Source organism: Phacochoerus africanus, chromosome 3, assembly GCF_016906955.1.
Source record: "Phacochoerus africanus isolate WHEZ1 chromosome 3, ROS_Pafr_v1, whole genome shotgun sequence".
Taxonomy (NCBI): domain Eukaryota; kingdom Metazoa; phylum Chordata; class Mammalia; order Artiodactyla; family Suidae; genus Phacochoerus; species Phacochoerus africanus.
The window spans coordinates 11,571,075-11,588,777 of NC_062546.1; the positions used below are offsets into that span (position 1 = coordinate 11,571,075).

The following is a 17,703-nucleotide window of genomic DNA, read 5'->3' on the forward strand; positions in this document are numbered from 1 at the left end:
TTTATGATTGGGTCAAAAGTTGAACCCATTTTACTGAGGTGCAAAGTGAGGGTGAGAGAGGGCAGGGACTCATCCAGGGTCACAGGGCAAGGCACTGGGACCCATGAGGCCAGGACCGAGGTTCTTAGGAAACTCCCTGCCCAGCCCCAGGTCATTTCCCTAAGGTAAAAACGAGTTTCCCTGGGGGAATTCCCACCCCAAGCACCCTCCCTGGGTGACACACAGGGTTCCTTTCTCCTGTTGTCACCTTTTCACACCACTGAAGAGTGTATTTCAGGCCATAGCACCAGCTAAATAGAATCGGGTTTGTGAGCACTGATTCCCTGACCTGAGGCCCTTCCAGCTCCTCCACGCAGAGGGGGAGTGAACACGGGACTTCATGAAATCTTCCAGCTCCGCTAGGCCCTGCCACTTGGCCATTCAAGGCCCCAGGGGACACGAGATGCCAAATCTTGGGAGGTGGCAGGCCAGGTCAAGCCCCTGGACTCCAATAAGGTCCAAGAGACACAAATGAACCAGTAGCATGAGAATGACCCTCTGTGTGACCTTGGGAAAATACTCTTCTGGAGACTCAGTTCCTTTATCTGTAAAATGGACATAATAAGAGCCAATGCTGGAGTTCCCTGGTGGCCTAGCTAGTTCCCTAGTTTCCTGGTGTTGCTGCTGCAGCTTGGATCATTGCCATGGCACGGGTTCCATCCCTGGCCGGGGAAATTACACATGTTGAGGACGTGGACAAAAAAATTAAAAATTTTTTTTAATTAAAAAAATAATAGCCAATGGTTACAGAGGCTTTGCTCTATGCCAGGCCTGAGGCCAAACAGTTTATAAATATTCACTCATTTAAACTGCATGACAACCCCCAGAAAGAGGGGTTGTTCTTTGGATGAGGAGCCGGATGCAGAGAGGTTGAGAAACTTGTTCTAGGTCACACAGCAGGTAGGCCTTGGAGGAGACGTGTGGACCCAAGCAGTCCAGCTCCAGAATCTTATACCTGTATAGCCTAAGGTTGTTGTAAGGATTAAATCAGGTAATCTGTGCAAAACAGATAGTGACCCATCATGAGATGTTTACTGTAATTATTGTTATTATTTGCTCTTTGCCCCACTGAGTATTTCCTTTGGTTGCTGGAAAATCCAGACAAGGCCTTGTCCTTGCCCCCTCCCCCTTTCCCAAACAGCTCTCCATGGCACCCTTCCCATGGCCTCGTCTGATACCAGGAGGGCAGGGGGTCCTTGCTGCTGGCTTTGCTCCCCACACACCTGCCCATGGGATCTTCCCAAAGAATATATCCCCTCGTGTTCCTCCCCTGCTCAGACTCTCCTGTGGTTCCCCAGTGCCCTCGGGATAATTCAAAATTCCCCCCCAGGCCTCCATGGCCCTGGCCTAATCCCAGCAGACCCCTCCCTCTTGGCTCCGCCGTCTACCCCCTGCCCATCTCACCCTGTGACTTCTGAGATAAGTGATGAGCAGAGCTTTTCCCAAAGATCCCTGTCTTCCAAGAACCACAGGGGCAAAATCCAGCTCCCCGAATCTCCTCCTCAGGGTTCCCCTCCTCCAGGCCAGCCTCCCAACAAGGGCTTCTCTTCCCTCAGGGTTTGTTGGGTGAATAATAAAAAGTTCCCAGATCTATTCCAGGCCCTAAGAAAGACTTGCCACACCCTTGGCTATAGCTACCTGTAGGGGTTTAAATTGTCCCCACCCCCCAAAAAAGATACATTTAAGACCCAACCCCTAGACCTGTAAATGTGACCTTATTTGGAAATAAAGCTCTTTGTAGATGTAATCAAAATAAGATGAATCCAGTATGTAATCATACTGGATTCAGGTAGGCTCTAAATCCAATGACTGGTGTCTTTATAAAAAGAGGGGAAGATCATTGAGTAAGAAAAAATAAATAAGGAGTTCCCGTCGTGGCTCAGTGGTTAACGAATCCGACTAGGAACCATGAGGTTGCAGGTTCGATCCCTGGCCTTGCTCACTGGGTTAACGATCTGGCGTTGGCGTGGGCTGTGGTGTAGATTGAAGATGTCGCTCGGATCCCACGTTGCTGTGGCTCTGGTGTGGCTACAGCCCCGATTAGACCATAGCCTGGGAACTCCATATGCCGCAGGAGCGGCCCTAGAAAAAGGCAAAATAAATAAATAAATTAAATAAATAAATAAATAAATAAATACCAACATCAAGTGCTTTCACTGACACGTGGAATCTGAAAAAAGGACAGACGGAACTTCTTTGCAGAACAGATACTGACTCACAGACATTGAAAAACTTATGGTCTCCGGAGGAGACAGTTTGGGAGGGGTGGGGGGATGTGCCTGGGCTGTGGGATGGAAATCCTGTGAAATCAGATTGTGATGATCATTATACAACTACAGATGTGATAAATTCATTTGAGTAATTTAATTAATTAATTAAATAAAAATTAAAAATAAACAAATAAAGAGGGGAGGAGTTCCTGTCGTGGCTCAATGGTTAACGAATCCGACTAGGAGCCATGAGGTTGTGGGTTCGATCCCTGACCTTGCTCAGTGGGTTAAGGATCCGGCATTTCCGTGAGCTGTGGTGTAGGTCACAGACGCTCGGGTCCCACGTTGCTGCGGCTCGGGTCCCACGTTGCTGTGGCTCTGGCGTAGGCCGGTGGCTACAGCTCTGATTGGACTTCGAGCCTGGGAACCTCCACATGTCGCTGGTGTGGCCCTAGAAAAGACAAAAAGACAAAACAAACCAAACAAACAAAAAGTTATAATTACACCCACCCCAAAGGGAGAAAGAACAAAATGACAACAATAAGAAAAGAACTCAAAGTTTTTTCAGAGTTCCCTCGTGGCTCTGGTCACTGTCGTGGCTCTGGTCACCACGGTTTGATCCCTGGCCTGGGAATTTCTGCATTGTTGTGGGCAGGGCCAAAATTAATTAATTAAAAATAAAAATAAAGGCGTTCCCCCTGTGGCACAACAGGATCTGGGGCAGTGTCTCTGCAGCGCCAGAATGAAGGTTCAATCCGGATCTGATCCCTGAAGGGGGAAATCCATGTGGCACAGGGCGGCCCAAAGAGAAAAAAAGAAAGATGCAAAAAGAACTCAATTTGAATCCCAGCCCTGCTATTTACTTGCTTTGTGACCCTGGGCAAGTTACTTAACCTCTTTGGGTTTTTAGTTTCCTCTTCCTTGGGTTCCTTGCGAAGGTTTAATGGGTTCATTTGTGTGACGCGCTCAGCGCAGGGCCTGGCACATAGAAGGTGCCCCTAAGAATGGGGACGATATGGTCATTAATTGCTTTCACTCGGAAAAGTTTGACTGAGTGTGCGCTTCCTGTAAGAGAGATGTAAGCGACCAGGAGATCCATCAGGGAACAAAGCAGACAAGCTTTCCACCCGCGTGGCGCTGCTATTCTGGTAGCAGACACGTCGGCAGAGAAACTGTGGACGGTGAAATACATGGATTGTCGCGTGGCGGGGCGACAAGGACCATGGAGGAAAACAGCAACAAGAGGAGAGGGGGCTAGAATGCGGGGGGAGAGGGATGTGGGGGGGAGACCGGCCAGGAGGCTTCTCTGGGGGCTGAGTCTTCCGGGCGGAGGAAGGCCAGTGCAAAGGCCCTGAGGTGGCAGAGGGGCCCCCACGCGATGGAAGGGAGTGAGGGGTGGGGGAGGGGATGAGGCAGAGGTGATGGGCCAGATCCTGCCGGCGTCCGGGGCTGAGGTGAGGACTTGGCTTTTCCTGTGAGTGAGATTAGAGCCATATGTGCATGTAAATATGTATGTGTGTGTGAGTGTGTTTATATTTTTAATCTAGAAAGTTGGAAACTAAGCACTTTGCAGCCTCACAGTAAAGGCATCAGCATAGGGTGTGTGGATTACACTCACTTAAGTCTCACAGCTAATCTTTTCAATTTTTTAAAAAATAAAACAATCGATTTCCGTAACATTTGTGAAACTGACAATTTGGAAGCAAGAAAGAACAAGGAGGCCCCAGACCGCTGCTCGCCAGAGTACCCCCCCATCCCAGCTCAAGCAACATCCATGAGTAAGCCACTGGATCACTAATGGGGCCCAGATGTGCCCAGAGGTGGCTCTGGCCCCAGACCTGCCTGCCTGGACACTTGCACAGAGATCGGCTTTACGGCCAGTTTATTTCCTGGACTCATTTTAAAGAAATACCCAGGGGAGGATCTAAGGGCCAGGCCAGACCCTGCTGCTCCCACCCAATCCCTTCCAACCCCACAGCTCTGAGCCGCTGCCCAGATGGAGGAGGGGAGTTCTTCCCCACAGGAGAAAGGCAACCAGTAAGAACAGAAGGAATGATGGAGTTAGAAAAATCACCGTTTGGCAACCGCCATAGTAATCACTGATTTAGGCAGAAATCGCCCGCGAGGGCTAAACCTCGTGGGTGGAAGTTTGAGGAGTAACAGGATATTCGCGTGGTCTTGGAATGTCTCCCCACAAGATACAGATTAAGCACAAAAGGGGAAAAAGAGGAACTTTATCCAGGCAAAACCTGGCAGACACCACCTTCACCAAGTGGTCAAAGCTGACATCACCAGTCCTGGGACGAGCTGATGTCATGTGCCCCATGATACCTTGCGCTGACCCAGCTCCACTGCTGTAGTTCCGCCAAAAGGGCAGAACCCAGATTTAACCATGAGGAAGCATCAGATAAAGTCCACACTGGGGACTTTCTATAAAATACTTGGCCTGAACTCTTCAAGACTGTCAGAGTCACAAAAGACCAAGAAAGGAGCCGCCGCAGAATAAAAAGGGACGAGGGGCGTTCCCATCGTGGCTCAGTGGTTAACGAATCCGACTAGAAACCATGAGGTTGCGGGTTCGATCCCTGGCCTTGCTCAGTGGGTTAAGGATCCGGTGTTGCTGTGAGCTGTGGTGTAGGTTGCAGACGCGGCTACAGCTCCGATTCGACCCCTAGCCTGGGAACCTCCTATGCTGTGGGAGCGGCCCAAGAAATGGCAAAAAGACAAAACAAAGAAAAGAAAAAAGAAAAAGAATAAAAGGGACTAAAGAGAGGACAAGAAAATGTCCTGTGTGATCTGGACCTCTCCCACACAGCCCACCCCTGCAGAGCGCTATGGTGGCATCACTGGGCCCGTTGGAAGACTCAGTGGTGACTATGGATGAGATAATAGCATTGCACCAATGCTGCATTTCCCGATTTTGGTCACTGAACTGTGGTTGTATGAGAGGATGTTCTTCACCTTAAGACACACTTAAATACTTAGTGGTAAAGTGGTATCATGTCTACAAATGGTCCCAGAAGAAAAAAAAATTGGGTATGGGAGTTCCCGTCGTGGCTCAGTGGTTAATGAACCTGACTGGTATCTATGCGGATGCAGGTTCCATCCCTGGCCTCGCTCAGTGGGTTAAGGATCTGGCGTTGCTGTGAGCTGTAGTGTAGGTCTCAGGCGTGGCTTTGATCCCTTGTGCTATGGCTGTGGCAGGCCAGCAGTTACAGTTCCGATTCATCCCCTAGCCTGGGAACCTCCATATGCCATGAGTGTGGCCCTAAAAAGACAAAAGACTTAAAAAAAAAGAAAAAACTGGGTATGTGCATGTGTGTGTATGGAGAGAGGAAATATGAACACGATAAAACGTTATTTTGAAGAATCTGAATGAGGGAGTTCCCGTCGTGGCTCAGAGGTTAACGAATCCAACTAAGAACCATGAGGTTGCGGGTTCGATCCCTGGCCTTGCTCAGTGGGTTAAGGATCCTGGCGTTGCCATGAGCTGTGCTGTAGGTTGCAGACACAGCTCGGATCTGGCATTGCTGTGGCTGTGGTGTAGGCCGGTGGCTATAGCTCCAATTAGACCCTTAGCCTGGGAACCTCCATTTGCCGTGGGAGCAGCCCTAGAAAAGACAAAAAAAAAAAGAATCTGAATGAGATTCCAGCTTTTCTTGCACTTTTTTCTGTCAGGTTGAAATTATTTCAAAATAAAAAAATTTTAAGAAGTCTAAAAAACCTGGGAATTCTCGCCTTGGCACAGTGGGTTAAGGATCTGACTGCAGCGCCTCGGGTCCCTGTGGAGGCGCAGGTTTGAGTCCCAGCCCGGTACAGTGGGTTAAAGGATCCGGCGTTGCTGCAGCTGCAGCACAGATTGCAGCTGCCGTTCCCATTCAGTCCCTGGCCCGGGAACATCCATGTGTCATGGGTGTGGCCGAAAAAAATTTTTTTTAATTTAAAAATTTTAAAAATAAAAATAAAAATGTGTCTGCTTGCTCTCTCCTTCTTCTCTGCACTCCCCTAGAGACGGCTTTGATTGTTTTATTGTAAATCCTTCCAGGGTCTCTGTATGCACACACACCCAAGAGAGCACAACGCGCTCAAGTCCACCCTTCTTCCCACAAAGACAGGATGGTCTGAGTGTCATTTTTCCTCACTTGGCTAAACATGGCAAAATCAGGGGGGTTCCACATCAGAAAGTGGGCGCATCCTCACTATTAAACCCCCACCCTTGTCAGCGGGTCCAACATCTCCTTTATTTATTTTTTTCTTTTTGTTGTCTTTTTAGGTCCGCACCGTGGCATATGGAGGTTCCCAGGCTGGGGTTTAATTGGAGCTGTTGCTGCTGGCCTATGCCAGAGCCACAGCCACAGCCACACCAGATCCAAGCCATATCTGCGACCTACACCACAGCTCATCGCAACGCCGGAGCCTTAACCCACTGAGCGAGGCCAAGGATGGAACCCGCCACCTCATGGTTCCTCGTCGGATTCGTTTCCTCTGCGCCACGATGGGAACTCCTATGTCTTTTTTTTTTAATTCAATGACTTTTATGATAGTTCTAGTTGTACAACCATCATCACAACCTCATTTTACAACATTTCCATCCCACACCCCCGGTCCATCCCTCCCGCCTAACTTTGGTAACGGTAAGTTTTTCAAAATATGTGAGTCTGTTTCCTTTACTCCAAATAACTCTTCCTCACCAGCGTCCAGGTGTGCCAGGCACAGGGCTGGAGGCACAACTGCCAGGCTGCTCCAATCCAACCCTTGCTCCCAGGCCTCCACCACTCTGGGCCAGGCCAGCAAGCCATCCTCTCTCCTAGGGTCCTTCACTGGCTCCCAGCCCTCATTTCTTTCCTCCTCTGACTTGGCTAATTCCAGTCTCCCCCAGGCTCGGGGGAAATCAGTGTGAAAGTCCAGCAGGACTTATGGCTCCCCTGCTTACATGCCCCTGTGGCTGCCCTCTGGGCTGGACCAAAATCCCGACCCGCTCCTACCACCCACACAAGCACTGCAGGCTCTGGGCCAGCTGGCCAGCCCCACCCTGCTCTCCCTCTGCCACCCTGGTCTTTCTCGGCAGGGGGGCGAGCGCATGCCAGCTTTTGCACTGGCTGCTCCCTGCCGAGGCTGGAGCGCTCCTCCTGCTCCAGGTCTCCGCAGGGATGGGCACTGGACTCCAGCTCTCCCGCCTTATCACTCGCTGGGAGCCCCACCCTCCCTCTCCAGCACAGGCTCGCTGTCTTTAATTCCATCTTGGCAGTCACCGTAGGAAAGCAGCTTGTTTATTTAATCACTTGTTTGTTTTCTGCCTCCCCCGCTAAAACCTCAGTTCTCTGAGTGCAGGGACTGCCTCTCTGGTCAGGGCTATAACCCCGGGTCCTAGAACAGGGACTGGCACACACAGTGCTCAGCCAAATCGCCTGAATTACCCTCCCTTCACAGTTTCTGGGGAGGAAGGCACCATCATCACCCCATTTTAGAGGCAGAAACTGGGGGGGGGGGTTTAAGCGGGGGCTGGAGAGCCCTGACTCTGTGAGCCAGGGCAGCCTGGCCTATCTGACTCCAGGACGCTCGCTGGGAGCCTGTGTGCACCGACCCACACTGCAAGCTGGCTGGGGGTTTCCAGGAGGCCCATCCCTCGAGGAGTGTGAGAAATCATTTATTCATTCACCATCCATCTCTGCACCTACTGGGGGTGGACGGATATGATACCCAGGGACGTAGGACACAGTAGGCCTTCAGCAAATTGATGCTCCACCCCCCATCCCCCCAACTCCCTCACTTCCCTTCAGGGAGGCCGGCCACAATTTGGCGATTGTTAGAGAACTTTTTTTTTTTTTTCTTTTGGGAGGAAAGCTGCAAGTCATTAAGGGCTGCTCCCGGCCTGCGGGTCACCATTTCCTGTTTAGAAGAAAGAATCATCTCTCCTTTGGAACATGAAGCTCCCCCACCCCCGGCCTGACTCTGGGGCTCTGGGACGCCTGCGACGCCCGCTCAGCTCCCCGCAGGAAACTGGCACCTTCAGCACCTTTTGTGCTCAAAAAGGACACTCATTTTCTCCTGGCCCCAGGAGGGCCCCAGAGGTGAGGTCACCACGACAGGCAGCCGGCAGCCGGGAGTGAATTATCTCAGCCAGGGACGCAAGCGGACCGTCTTCCCGTCCTGTCCTCAAGCAGGAAGCAGAATGACCCCTACCCTTTGGCCTGGCTTCTCACCCTCCCGGCTCCAGCCAGCCAATTTCCTTGCATCAAAGGCCATTTGGTACCCAGTGGCCAGACAGAGGTGTGGGTCTGACAGGGAGGCCAGAGCCCTTGGAAACAGGAAGGACGTCCTCTGTCCCCTTCTTGCTCACTGCATTCCACTCTCTCACAGGGAGCAGCCACTCCCTCCGCCAAAGACCTGCAGTGCTGGGGACAGCCCCACAGCAGGCCCGGTTGATAAGGCCCAGGGAGCCAGCTGCTCACCCTGTGGGCCAGGTCCTCTTCCAATAGGAGAGGGAGAGAGCGAGCAAGGGCCACAGTGGCGAGCAGAAGAAACCTGCACACATGCAGCCTGACTGCTCACTGGCCCACAGGTGTTTCCCCACCGCCACATGGGACAGGACATCCAGGCTCCGAGGAAGCCACATCTGCACAAACAAGGGCCCTGACAAACCCAGAGGTCCAAAGCCATGTGATGTTTTAAGAGGACAAGACTTTAGGCTGTGTCAGGAGTGTCTGAGCTCCAGAATCCCTGCCCACAGGCCTTTTAAAATGCCCACTCCACTATAAAATCAAGTAGACTGTATTTATATATAAATTAACCACTTTATTGATATTCAATAAACCGTACATATAACTATACAAAACGTTTCCTTAGTACAAAATGTTGCTTGCAATATAAATACCAGTGTACCTTTAAAAATGTAAACATCTTCCTCCCGGGCCCACCTGTCGGGCCCCAGAAATAGTTCTGGGAGACACATTGGTGGGGCTGAAGCGCCCCACTTGGGCCCTCAACAAGTGAAGGCAATTACTCACAGTCCCTTTTGAGACATTGTTAAATTGCCCGTGAAACAGGTGCCACCATAACAAACAGGAGGCTGAAATAGCTGCCCAGACCCTGGGGCATCCTGGGGTCTAGACACAGTCCTTGTGTCAGCGACCACCCCCGCAGGTGCACCTGGGGGTGGATGACTGCATAGTTAGTCACACCTCCTGGAGGGGTGGCTGGAGGGTGCCTGTGGGGGACACTGGGGCCCCCTGAATGGGGTGGGAGCTTCCCATCAGTCTGCCGGCTTTTGTCCTGGAGCTCAAAACAGCTTTAGATACACAAACCCACACAGAAAGGCTACCTCTAGATGGAATGCTCCAGAGCAGCGGCTTCAGCCGTCCACAGAAAGGCCTCTCAGAGCCCAGGGAGGCACTGGAGCAGAGCACTGGGAAACGGTCCTCAGAGTCCTGGGACCAACGCAGCCAGAAGGCCGAGCTCAGCCGGGGCGCTTCTGTGGCAGTAAGAAGGATGCCCGGGCCTTCCTTCTGGACCTGGAGGAGGCCGCGGCCGGGTGAAGCCTGGAAAGGCGGGAAGGAACCTTGAGAGTCAGCGGGGGCCCCCTGAGCAGCCCGACTCTTGGTGCTTGTGGAGCAGGGACATTCGAGAGAAGGTTCTGGAGCACGTCTTGCACTGGTATTTCTTGACATCCGAGTGGGTCTGGAGATGGGCTCTCAGGTTGGAGCGGTCAGCAAAGGCACGGCTGCAGTGGGAGCAGGAGAAGGGCTTCTCGCCTGGGGAGAGAGGACAGGAGCGAGACTCAGTCCCTTGCGAGAACAACTGACAGTTACTGAAATCCCCACCCACCCCCGGCCTGCAGAACCAGGCTCACCCCAACCTCCAAGGACCCATGACACAGAAAAGCCAGGCCAGACAGCACCCAAAGGCCTGGATTTGGCAGGCAGAGCTGCTGCTTCCCACTGTGTGACCCTGAGCAAATCAGCCAGCTTCCCCCAGCCTCCCTTTGCTCATCTGTAAAATGGAGCTGTTCTTCCCCCCTCACAGGGGTTGGTAATCAGAAGGCTGAATGAGTTTTTCCTGCGATGCTGGCAGGACGTGCTCAACAATGACGACGACGATGGCAACTGTGTTTGCCGAACGCTTTGCGTCAGCGAGAGGGAGACGCAGTTTACACTTATTTCGTTTAACTCTGCCTTTGCCTTCAGTTTAGAGATGATGAAACTGAGGCACAGGGAGTACGTAGCACCTCGGCAAGAACCAAGCAGCCCGAACTCCTGCGCCCTTGATTGTAACCACTACACAGACTTCCTCTCAGTTAAGGGGGCTATGATGGGTGTCATCACTCCTGGCTTTACTTCCTCTGGGGACAAAGCTCAAGAGTCAGTCATCAATGCTGATCACGCAGGGTGGTTTTAAGTCTCTCTGTCCCTAGTCAGACTGAGACCCAGGAAGGCAAGGCCCCCTCCTCCTGACTCTGAATCCATTCCAAGCCTCCAAACCAAGGTCTAGGACCCCCCAAGAGGCTGCAGAAACCTCTTACGACTACTTTCCTTTTAAAAAGCCCCCACCTGCCGTCTTCACACCCCCTGCCTGGCCAGGCTGTGCTGGGAAAAGTCTTGCACAAGGGGTTAGATACACAGTAAGAGCTCAATAAGTGCCTGTGCAACAAGTCCTTTTTTTTCCAAGGTCTCAGTAGACCCCAACCCCTCAATCACCACCAGAAAACACCATTCACCAACTTTTCATAATTCCTGCCCCAATCAAGAAAATATAACTCCAGAGACATCAAATGCTGTGCTTCGTTTTTGCCTGGGGTCCAGCATTTCCCAAACCAAATCAGAAGAGTAACGTGCCAGGCACCCTTCTATCATACTGAGTCATTTTTCTGCGCATTCCCACCCTTCTGTGCCCCTAGGCCATGGCCCACTGGTTAAATCCTGGTGCTGGAATTAAGAGCTGGGAAGGAATGAATGAATTCCAGCAGCCTCCTGGGTGCCTGGGGCACCAAGCTCAGCGCACAGCAGGGGAGGGCGGGGTCCAGAAATCAGATGCCTGAGGCCCACCTTGGAACCACGTTCATGGGCTCAGTCTCCTGGGGCAGGTATACAAGGAAACAGGCCACCGGCAGAGCCAGAGCTGGGACCCAGCCAGAGGACTGGGGAAGGGATGCCTGAGTAGCCTGCCCTGTCGTCCCTGAGCTGCCTCTGCACACCAGGCCTGCAGGGTTTGAGGACTGCATTCATCGAGGGCTGAGAGATGGTCTTCCTCATCCACACGCTCCCCTGTGAGCTTGGGGGCCGAGGGTGTGCAGATCTGGAAAAGGGGATGGCGTGGCGTGGCGTGGCGTACCCCCACTTCCCTCCCAACCCCTGGGTGGAGGTGAAGGAGCCCTGGCTTGAGCCAAGGAGCTCTGACTTGGGTAAGGGCCTCAGTTTCCTCACCTGTAAGATGGGAACTATGCCGGCACCTCTCTCCCAGGGCTGATGGCCTGGACACAGGTGGAGGAAGCCCTGAGCACCTATCTTTAGGCTTCATAAGATCAGTCCCGAACCTGAACAAAGGGGCAGGCCTGAAGGGATGTATGAGGGGTGGAGGTCTGAGTGCAAGAGCAGGAGGCAGCAGACCTCCACCCCCCACCCCCAGCCCTTTATGGTGCTCCTGGCAGAGTGTGAAATCGGCACCAGGCCGGCGGGGACAAAGGCCGCCGAGGGGGGCACTGTACATGTGATACTCCCTGGATTAAAGGGGCCTGACACACTGGGCCAGCAGCTGTGGCTGGGAACAGGTGCTGGGCACCGCTGCCCCGTGCACCTGCTCCACCCCCCAGCTCCCGCCCCCTGGGCCCACCATTAAGGCACACAATGGGAGTCGATGAGGATGGCAATGGTGCATTTCAACAGGCTTTTTGTGTCTGAGCCATGCCTTTACATTAAAATAATGTCCGAATGGGAGGGGAAAGAAGTTGGGGGGCCCAGGGGAGCACCAACTCCCCCCACACCCCACTAGAGACCCCATCAGCTAGGCTGGCACCCAGGGCAGAGGCCAGGCAGTTGGACTTTTACATGTTAAAATCAGGGCTATCTGTTCACCGAGTAAGATGTGGGGAGCCAGGGTCTGCAAGCTACGGGGATGCCTGGGCCCCCTGGTAGGAGTAAGATGACACCAAATAGTGCCTGCAAAATGCCAGGCTTCACGAACCACCCCCCGCTGACCCCCACTGGCTCAGAGGTCAGCCACCGGGCCAGGAAATGCCAGAACTGAGTCTCCAACACGGCAGGCCTGACCCCCAAACAGTCATGACCCTTGAACCCTCTTCTCCCTCAACAGTCACTCTCCAAAGAGCAGCCGGGAGCAGGGTGGCCTCCACGAGTCACATTCTGAAAAGGTGCAGTGGCTACTTTTTCTGCATTTCCAGAAAGTTAAAGGAGAGAACAGGCTCCATTTCACAATTTTCGGCACAATCAGTGTAGCGTTTTTTAAACACTAAGATATAACTGTTTTCGGCTAGCAAAGGTTTTCCTGGGTCTGTATGACAGAATTAAGTTTACCTATTACCACAGTGCGAGGGAGGGAGGGAAGAGCAGATCTGAGAGCCAACATGATAATAAATTACTATAAAGTGATTGAGGAGCCAGTGAATCTAGATGGCCCCCCTCAAAACACTATCATAATCCAGCCTATAGATAAGGTTATCAGAGAGGCTCAGAGAGGTGAAATCACTTGCTCAAAGGCACACAGCATGGAAGCAGAAAAAATACCAACAACCACTTTTGTGGGTGCTGATCAGGTACCAAGCCCTGTCCCAGGTGCTGTCTGTATGCTTTCTTTCGTTTAACTGGCACGAAACCCCTCCAAGGTGTTCTTATGCTTTTACAGTGGAGGGTACTGAGGCTCAGAGAGGAACCTCAGCCCAAGGTTTGGGGAAGATCCCAAATCAGGATTCAGAGCCTAGTGGGGAGTCTTGACAACATCCTGTCTGGCTAGGGTGGGGGTGGGGGTGGGCTGGAAGAGGGTGGAGCAGGGTGGGCCCCTTCACACCTGGTCCCAACAGCAAGGTGTTGGTTACACCTTTCCCATATCCAGCTCCAACCCATTTGGCTGAGGAACTGAGTTATCTACTCAGCCCATCTGGGCTGATGAATGAAGAAACGTTTCCGTCAAAGGCTTCAGAGTCAGGCCCCTGAACTCGTGAGTCAGGAGACTGGGGGCCTCAGTTTCTACAACCAGAAAACAGCACACCCTGTCTTGCAAGAGCTGGCAGAGAAGGCATGGGAGGGTCAGAAAGGCAGCCAGCCTGCAGGGTACTCACCGGTGTGGGTCCGGACGTGGCCCTGCAGCAGCCAGGGCCTGGAGAAGGCCTTCCCGCAGGTGCCACACACGCAGGGCAGCGTGTGGCTTCTGATGTGCATCTTGAGAGCACCCAGGCTGACATACTCCTTGTTGCAGTATTTGCAGTTGAAGGCCTTTCGAGACTGGGGGTCTTTGGCCACGGAGAGACCGGCCAGCTGCTTGGGCAACTGGCCCAAGCCTGGGAAGGCAGCATAACTCTCGGCCTCCAGGGAGGAGGCTGAGGTGGAAGAGAAGGACGAAGGAGCTGGTGAGGGTGGGCTGGGGGGCTGGGAGCCTTTCCCACTGTCCTCGTCAGACAGGGAGGTCAGCTCGACAGCCCTGGGGATCTCCTGGGGCAGAAGGGAGGCCCAGCCAATCGGCTGGGCTTGGGGTGCCAGGAGAGAGTCCCAGATGAGCGTGGGCAGTGAGGCGGTGGGATTGAGGACCTCAGGAGGTGGGATAGCTGCCAGCAGGTGGGCCTGGTCATAGGGCTGCTGAAAAGTGAACTCTGGTGGGGAGACAGAGAAAAGGGCAAAGTTAGGCATTAAGTCGGTCAGTCAGTCTGTCAGTCAGCAAACATTTGCCTGAGGTGGGCCAGGGGCTGAGTGGGGTTGGCACTCCGTGCTTATTAAATGAATAAAAGAGGGTTACTGCTTTTATATGAGTAAAAGACAGGTTTCTGCCCTGGCAGAGCCCACTCCTCAGCCAGGTCACCCGTTCTTCCATCTCAACTTCCAGATCTTACAGGAAGGATCCCTCCAGCTCAGGGAGGTCATTCCTAGGTTTCCTTCCTCCTGAGCTGACCAAGTCCCCAGCCTGAGGAAAGACCCCAGCACCCTGGCCCCTAATCGCCTCCGGCTGCTGAGGCACTGCGCTTGTCCCAGACCCCCTTCCATACACGTCTCTTCTTCTGCCCCCTCCCCCCAAATCCTCTGGACTCCGGACTCTTCCCAGACACTGGCCGGCGGGTATCCAGACACAAGCCTCTTGCCCCCATTTCAGTGCTCTTGGGGCTCCCCGCCTCTCGGCGCCTAAAAAGTCCCCTCAGCCCAAGACCACCGCCCTCTAAAAGCCCTCTCCCAATCTCCCAGATCCACCTGCCCGGGGCTAGTCACATCCCTCTCCACGTTTCCCCAGGCCGTATCCTTTGACTCGACTTTGGGCCCTCGATTTTGACCCCAAGTCCCTTGCCCTCATATGTCGCCCCCGCACCAAACAGCCTTCACCGAGTGCTCCCCCCAACCCCTCGGGGGTCTGGTACCCCATCCACTCACCTGGAGAAGAGTCGTGTAGCTCGCTGTAGTTGGGCCTCCGTCGGGAGCAGGCGGGCTTCCTGACGAGAAAAGAGCGCGGCATGGTGGCCGAAGCAGCGGGGGGGTCACGGGGTCGCGCAGGGATCGCGAGGCCCTCCACCCGCAAGGCCGTGCAGCTGCGCTGTGAGTGGAGACGCGCCTCCAACTCCCTTAAGTACTCCACCAGCGTGTGGGCGGGGGCCGAGCGCTGCCACGCCCCCTTTGTCACCTCCAAACCAATCAAGGAGAGCCTTCGCCGGAGACCACGCCCCAAGCAGGTGCGCCTGGGGCTGGCGGGGCTCGCGCCGCGTGGCGCTGGGAGCCGGGTGGGGCAACTGGGACGCTGGGCTGAGGGCGCTGCACTCCTCGCTCCGCTGCGGGCTGCCGGAGGCGTGGCGCCAGGAACCCCGGCCTAAGCCGGACCCCCTTCGGGACCCGTGCGCCCGCCAGCTCAGCGTGGCAAAGTCGCCCGCCTCTGGCGCCCCCTGGCGCCACACGCCGTGGGTCTGGGCACCTGACTTTCCGAAAAAACCGCCACCGTCTCGGGTTTGGGAAGGGGTGGGAAATTTCCTTTGCCCGAAGGGTGCCTCGCAAAGAGCGTGGGATTGACGAGGGAGGGAGATAGGCAATGGACACCTTCAGGTGGCTGCTGGCCGTGTGCAATGCCACAGCCTTTTCTGCAAAGGAAACGGGCATCATCTAGAAAAAAATGCATCCGTTCCCTCAATTATCACATGTTTGCGGAGTGCCCACTAACGTGCCAGGCACTGTTCCTGGAGCTGGGGATACAGCCCTGAACAAAACACTCAGGGTCTCTGCCCAAAGGTAGCTCCCCGTCCGGTAGAGGAGACAGACGAAGTAAACAGACAATTCCAATGCAAAGGGAAGTGTGCTTTGATGGGGGGGAGGAGGGGGAGACCACAGGGCACTGTGACAGTCAAGAGGCGGGTCACTTGACAGGGGGTCGGGGGCAGCTTCCCAGAGGAAGTGAAGAAATACTGAGGGGAAAGGCCTGGGGTAGGAATCAGTAACTATTTCAGAGCTGCTGAGAGCAGCTCCCAGGGATGGGGGTGGGGTGCAGGGCAGAGGGGTCAGGTCTGCTGGGCGTCCAGGGCCTGGAGGAGTTTGGACTTTGCCCCAAGGGCACTGGGGAGCCAAGGAAGAATTTTCAGCTGAGGAGGGACCTGTTGAGAGTTTGAGAAAGACTGGGCAGGTGGGAAAAAGAAGAAGGGAAGGCAGGGGCTGCCATGGTCTCTTTGCTTGTCTGGGGTCAGCAGTACTGTCTGAAGGACCTAATGCTGGGCTCCACCTGGGGCAGGGGGTGGGAGGGCACTGACTGATTCAATGTGGGGACAGCTGTACCCTTGCGCTCAGCGTTCCTGTGAGCCCACCAACTTTGAGAGCTATGCCAGGCCTGAGGTAGAGATGGGGCACAGAGATAAATCCACAAGCCCCACCCAACTTGTTCCCACCTGTGAAGCAAGGACCATGAACACCTGTAAGCCTCTCCACTCCGCACCTAGAACAGGGCAGGGACAGCTGTCTGTTTGGGTCATAACAGCGGTGAACAAAACAATCTTCCTTACCCTGTTCTAATTGGTGAGGGGAGGGTAAGGTGGGGGACAGGGCATAGGCAGTCATTAGGAAGAATATATCCCCTTCTGCATCTCTTTAGTTCCAGTCCCTATTTTCCACGTGCCTCCAGAGGGAGAGAGTAAGGCTGTGTCCCTCTGCTCAAACCCTCCCCTGTTCCAGTCTGCCTCAGAGTGAAAGCTCTCTTCTCCACAGGCCTCCACCTGCTGATCTGACCTCTGCTGATCTTGTCTGGAGCCACTCTCCTCCGCTTCCCCTGCCCCTTTTTCTGTTCCTCCACATCCCAGCCCTGGCCCACCACAGGACCTTGGCACCTGCTGTTCATCATCCCTGTCCCCCCCAATCTCTTTTCCCCTAGATCTTCACCTGGTTGGCTCCTTTGCAGTCTTTGTTTCAGTGTGAACTTCGACAACTGCTCAGCCTCATTAGTAATGACTGAAATGCACATTAAAACCGAAGTGAGATACAATTTCACACTCATCAGAAAGATAAAAAGTTAAAATGTGGTCAATAGCAAGTGTTGAGGATGTGAAGGCAGGAGGGCTTTTGTCCTGTGCTGGTGAGGGTGTCATAGGGACAAGCCACTTTGGAAAAGTTTGGCATCATCTAGTAACAGGTGATTCTCTTCCCAGCAATTCTACTCCCAAGCCAACTGCATCCCAGAGGCTCTCAGCCCCCACCTGCAGATTAGATTCCCTGAGGGAACACATTAGCCTGGGCCCCACCCCCAGAGTCCTACTGATTTGATTAGTCTGGGTGGGGCCCTCTGGTATTAGCATTTACAAAACCTCCCCAGGTGATTCTAGTGAGCAGCAGAGGTTGAGACCTGCTGCCCAGCACTAATCCCAGAAGAAACAATATTCATTGCACCCTTGTTCCTAATAGCAACAAAGAACAAAACAAACAAAAAAACCTGGAAATAACTCAAGTGTTTGTCAACAGTAGAATGGATTAATAAACTGTGGTACAACCCCACAGTGAAATACTATACAGCAATAAAAACGAATTACAAGTTCCCGTGCAGAGCAGCAGTTTAAGGACCCGGCATTGCTGCAGCTGTAGCACAGATTGCAACTGTGCTGCAAGTCAACCCCTGGCCCAGGAACTTCCACATGCTGCAAGGGCAGCCAGAAAAAAATCCAAAAAACAAAGCTACAACTCCATGCAACACAATAGGGATGAATCTCAGAGACATCATTTTAAGCAAAAAGAACCAATTCGAACCAATGCATACAGTTAGTTGGATTTACATCAGGTTCAAA

At 53.4% G+C, this 17,703-nt stretch overlaps 1 protein-coding gene across 1 annotated transcript; it reads right to left on the reverse strand.

The window, feature by feature from the left end:
• Window positions 1-9,023: 9,023 nt before the first annotated feature.
• Window positions 9,024-15,007, reverse strand: SNAI1 (snail family transcriptional repressor 1). Its single transcript, XM_047770885.1, has 3 exons — window positions 14,831-15,007; window positions 13,537-14,064; window positions 9,024-10,000 (listed from the first exon to the last, which is right to left on the reverse strand). The coding sequence occupies exons 1-3, from the start codon at window positions 14,910-14,912 to the stop codon at window positions 9,816-9,818; spliced, it is 795 nt and encodes a 264-aa protein (XP_047626841.1). The 5' UTR covers window positions 14,913-15,007; the 3' UTR covers window positions 9,024-9,815.
• Window positions 15,008-17,703: the final 2,696 nt, after the last annotated feature.

Coding starts and splice junctions, on each gene's coding strand:
- SNAI1 (XM_047770885.1), bottom strand. CDS start 14,912: ATGCCGCGCTCTTTTCTCGTCAGGAAGCCCGCCTGCTCCCGACGGAGG. Junction 14,065..14,830: donor GCTACACGACTCTTCTCCAG/GTGAGTGGATGG, acceptor TCTCCCCACCAG/AGTTCACTTTTCAGCAGCCC. Junction 10,001..13,536: donor CCACGTCCGGACCCACACCG/GTGAGTACCCTG, acceptor CTCTCTCCCCAG/GCGAGAAGCCCTTCTCCTGC.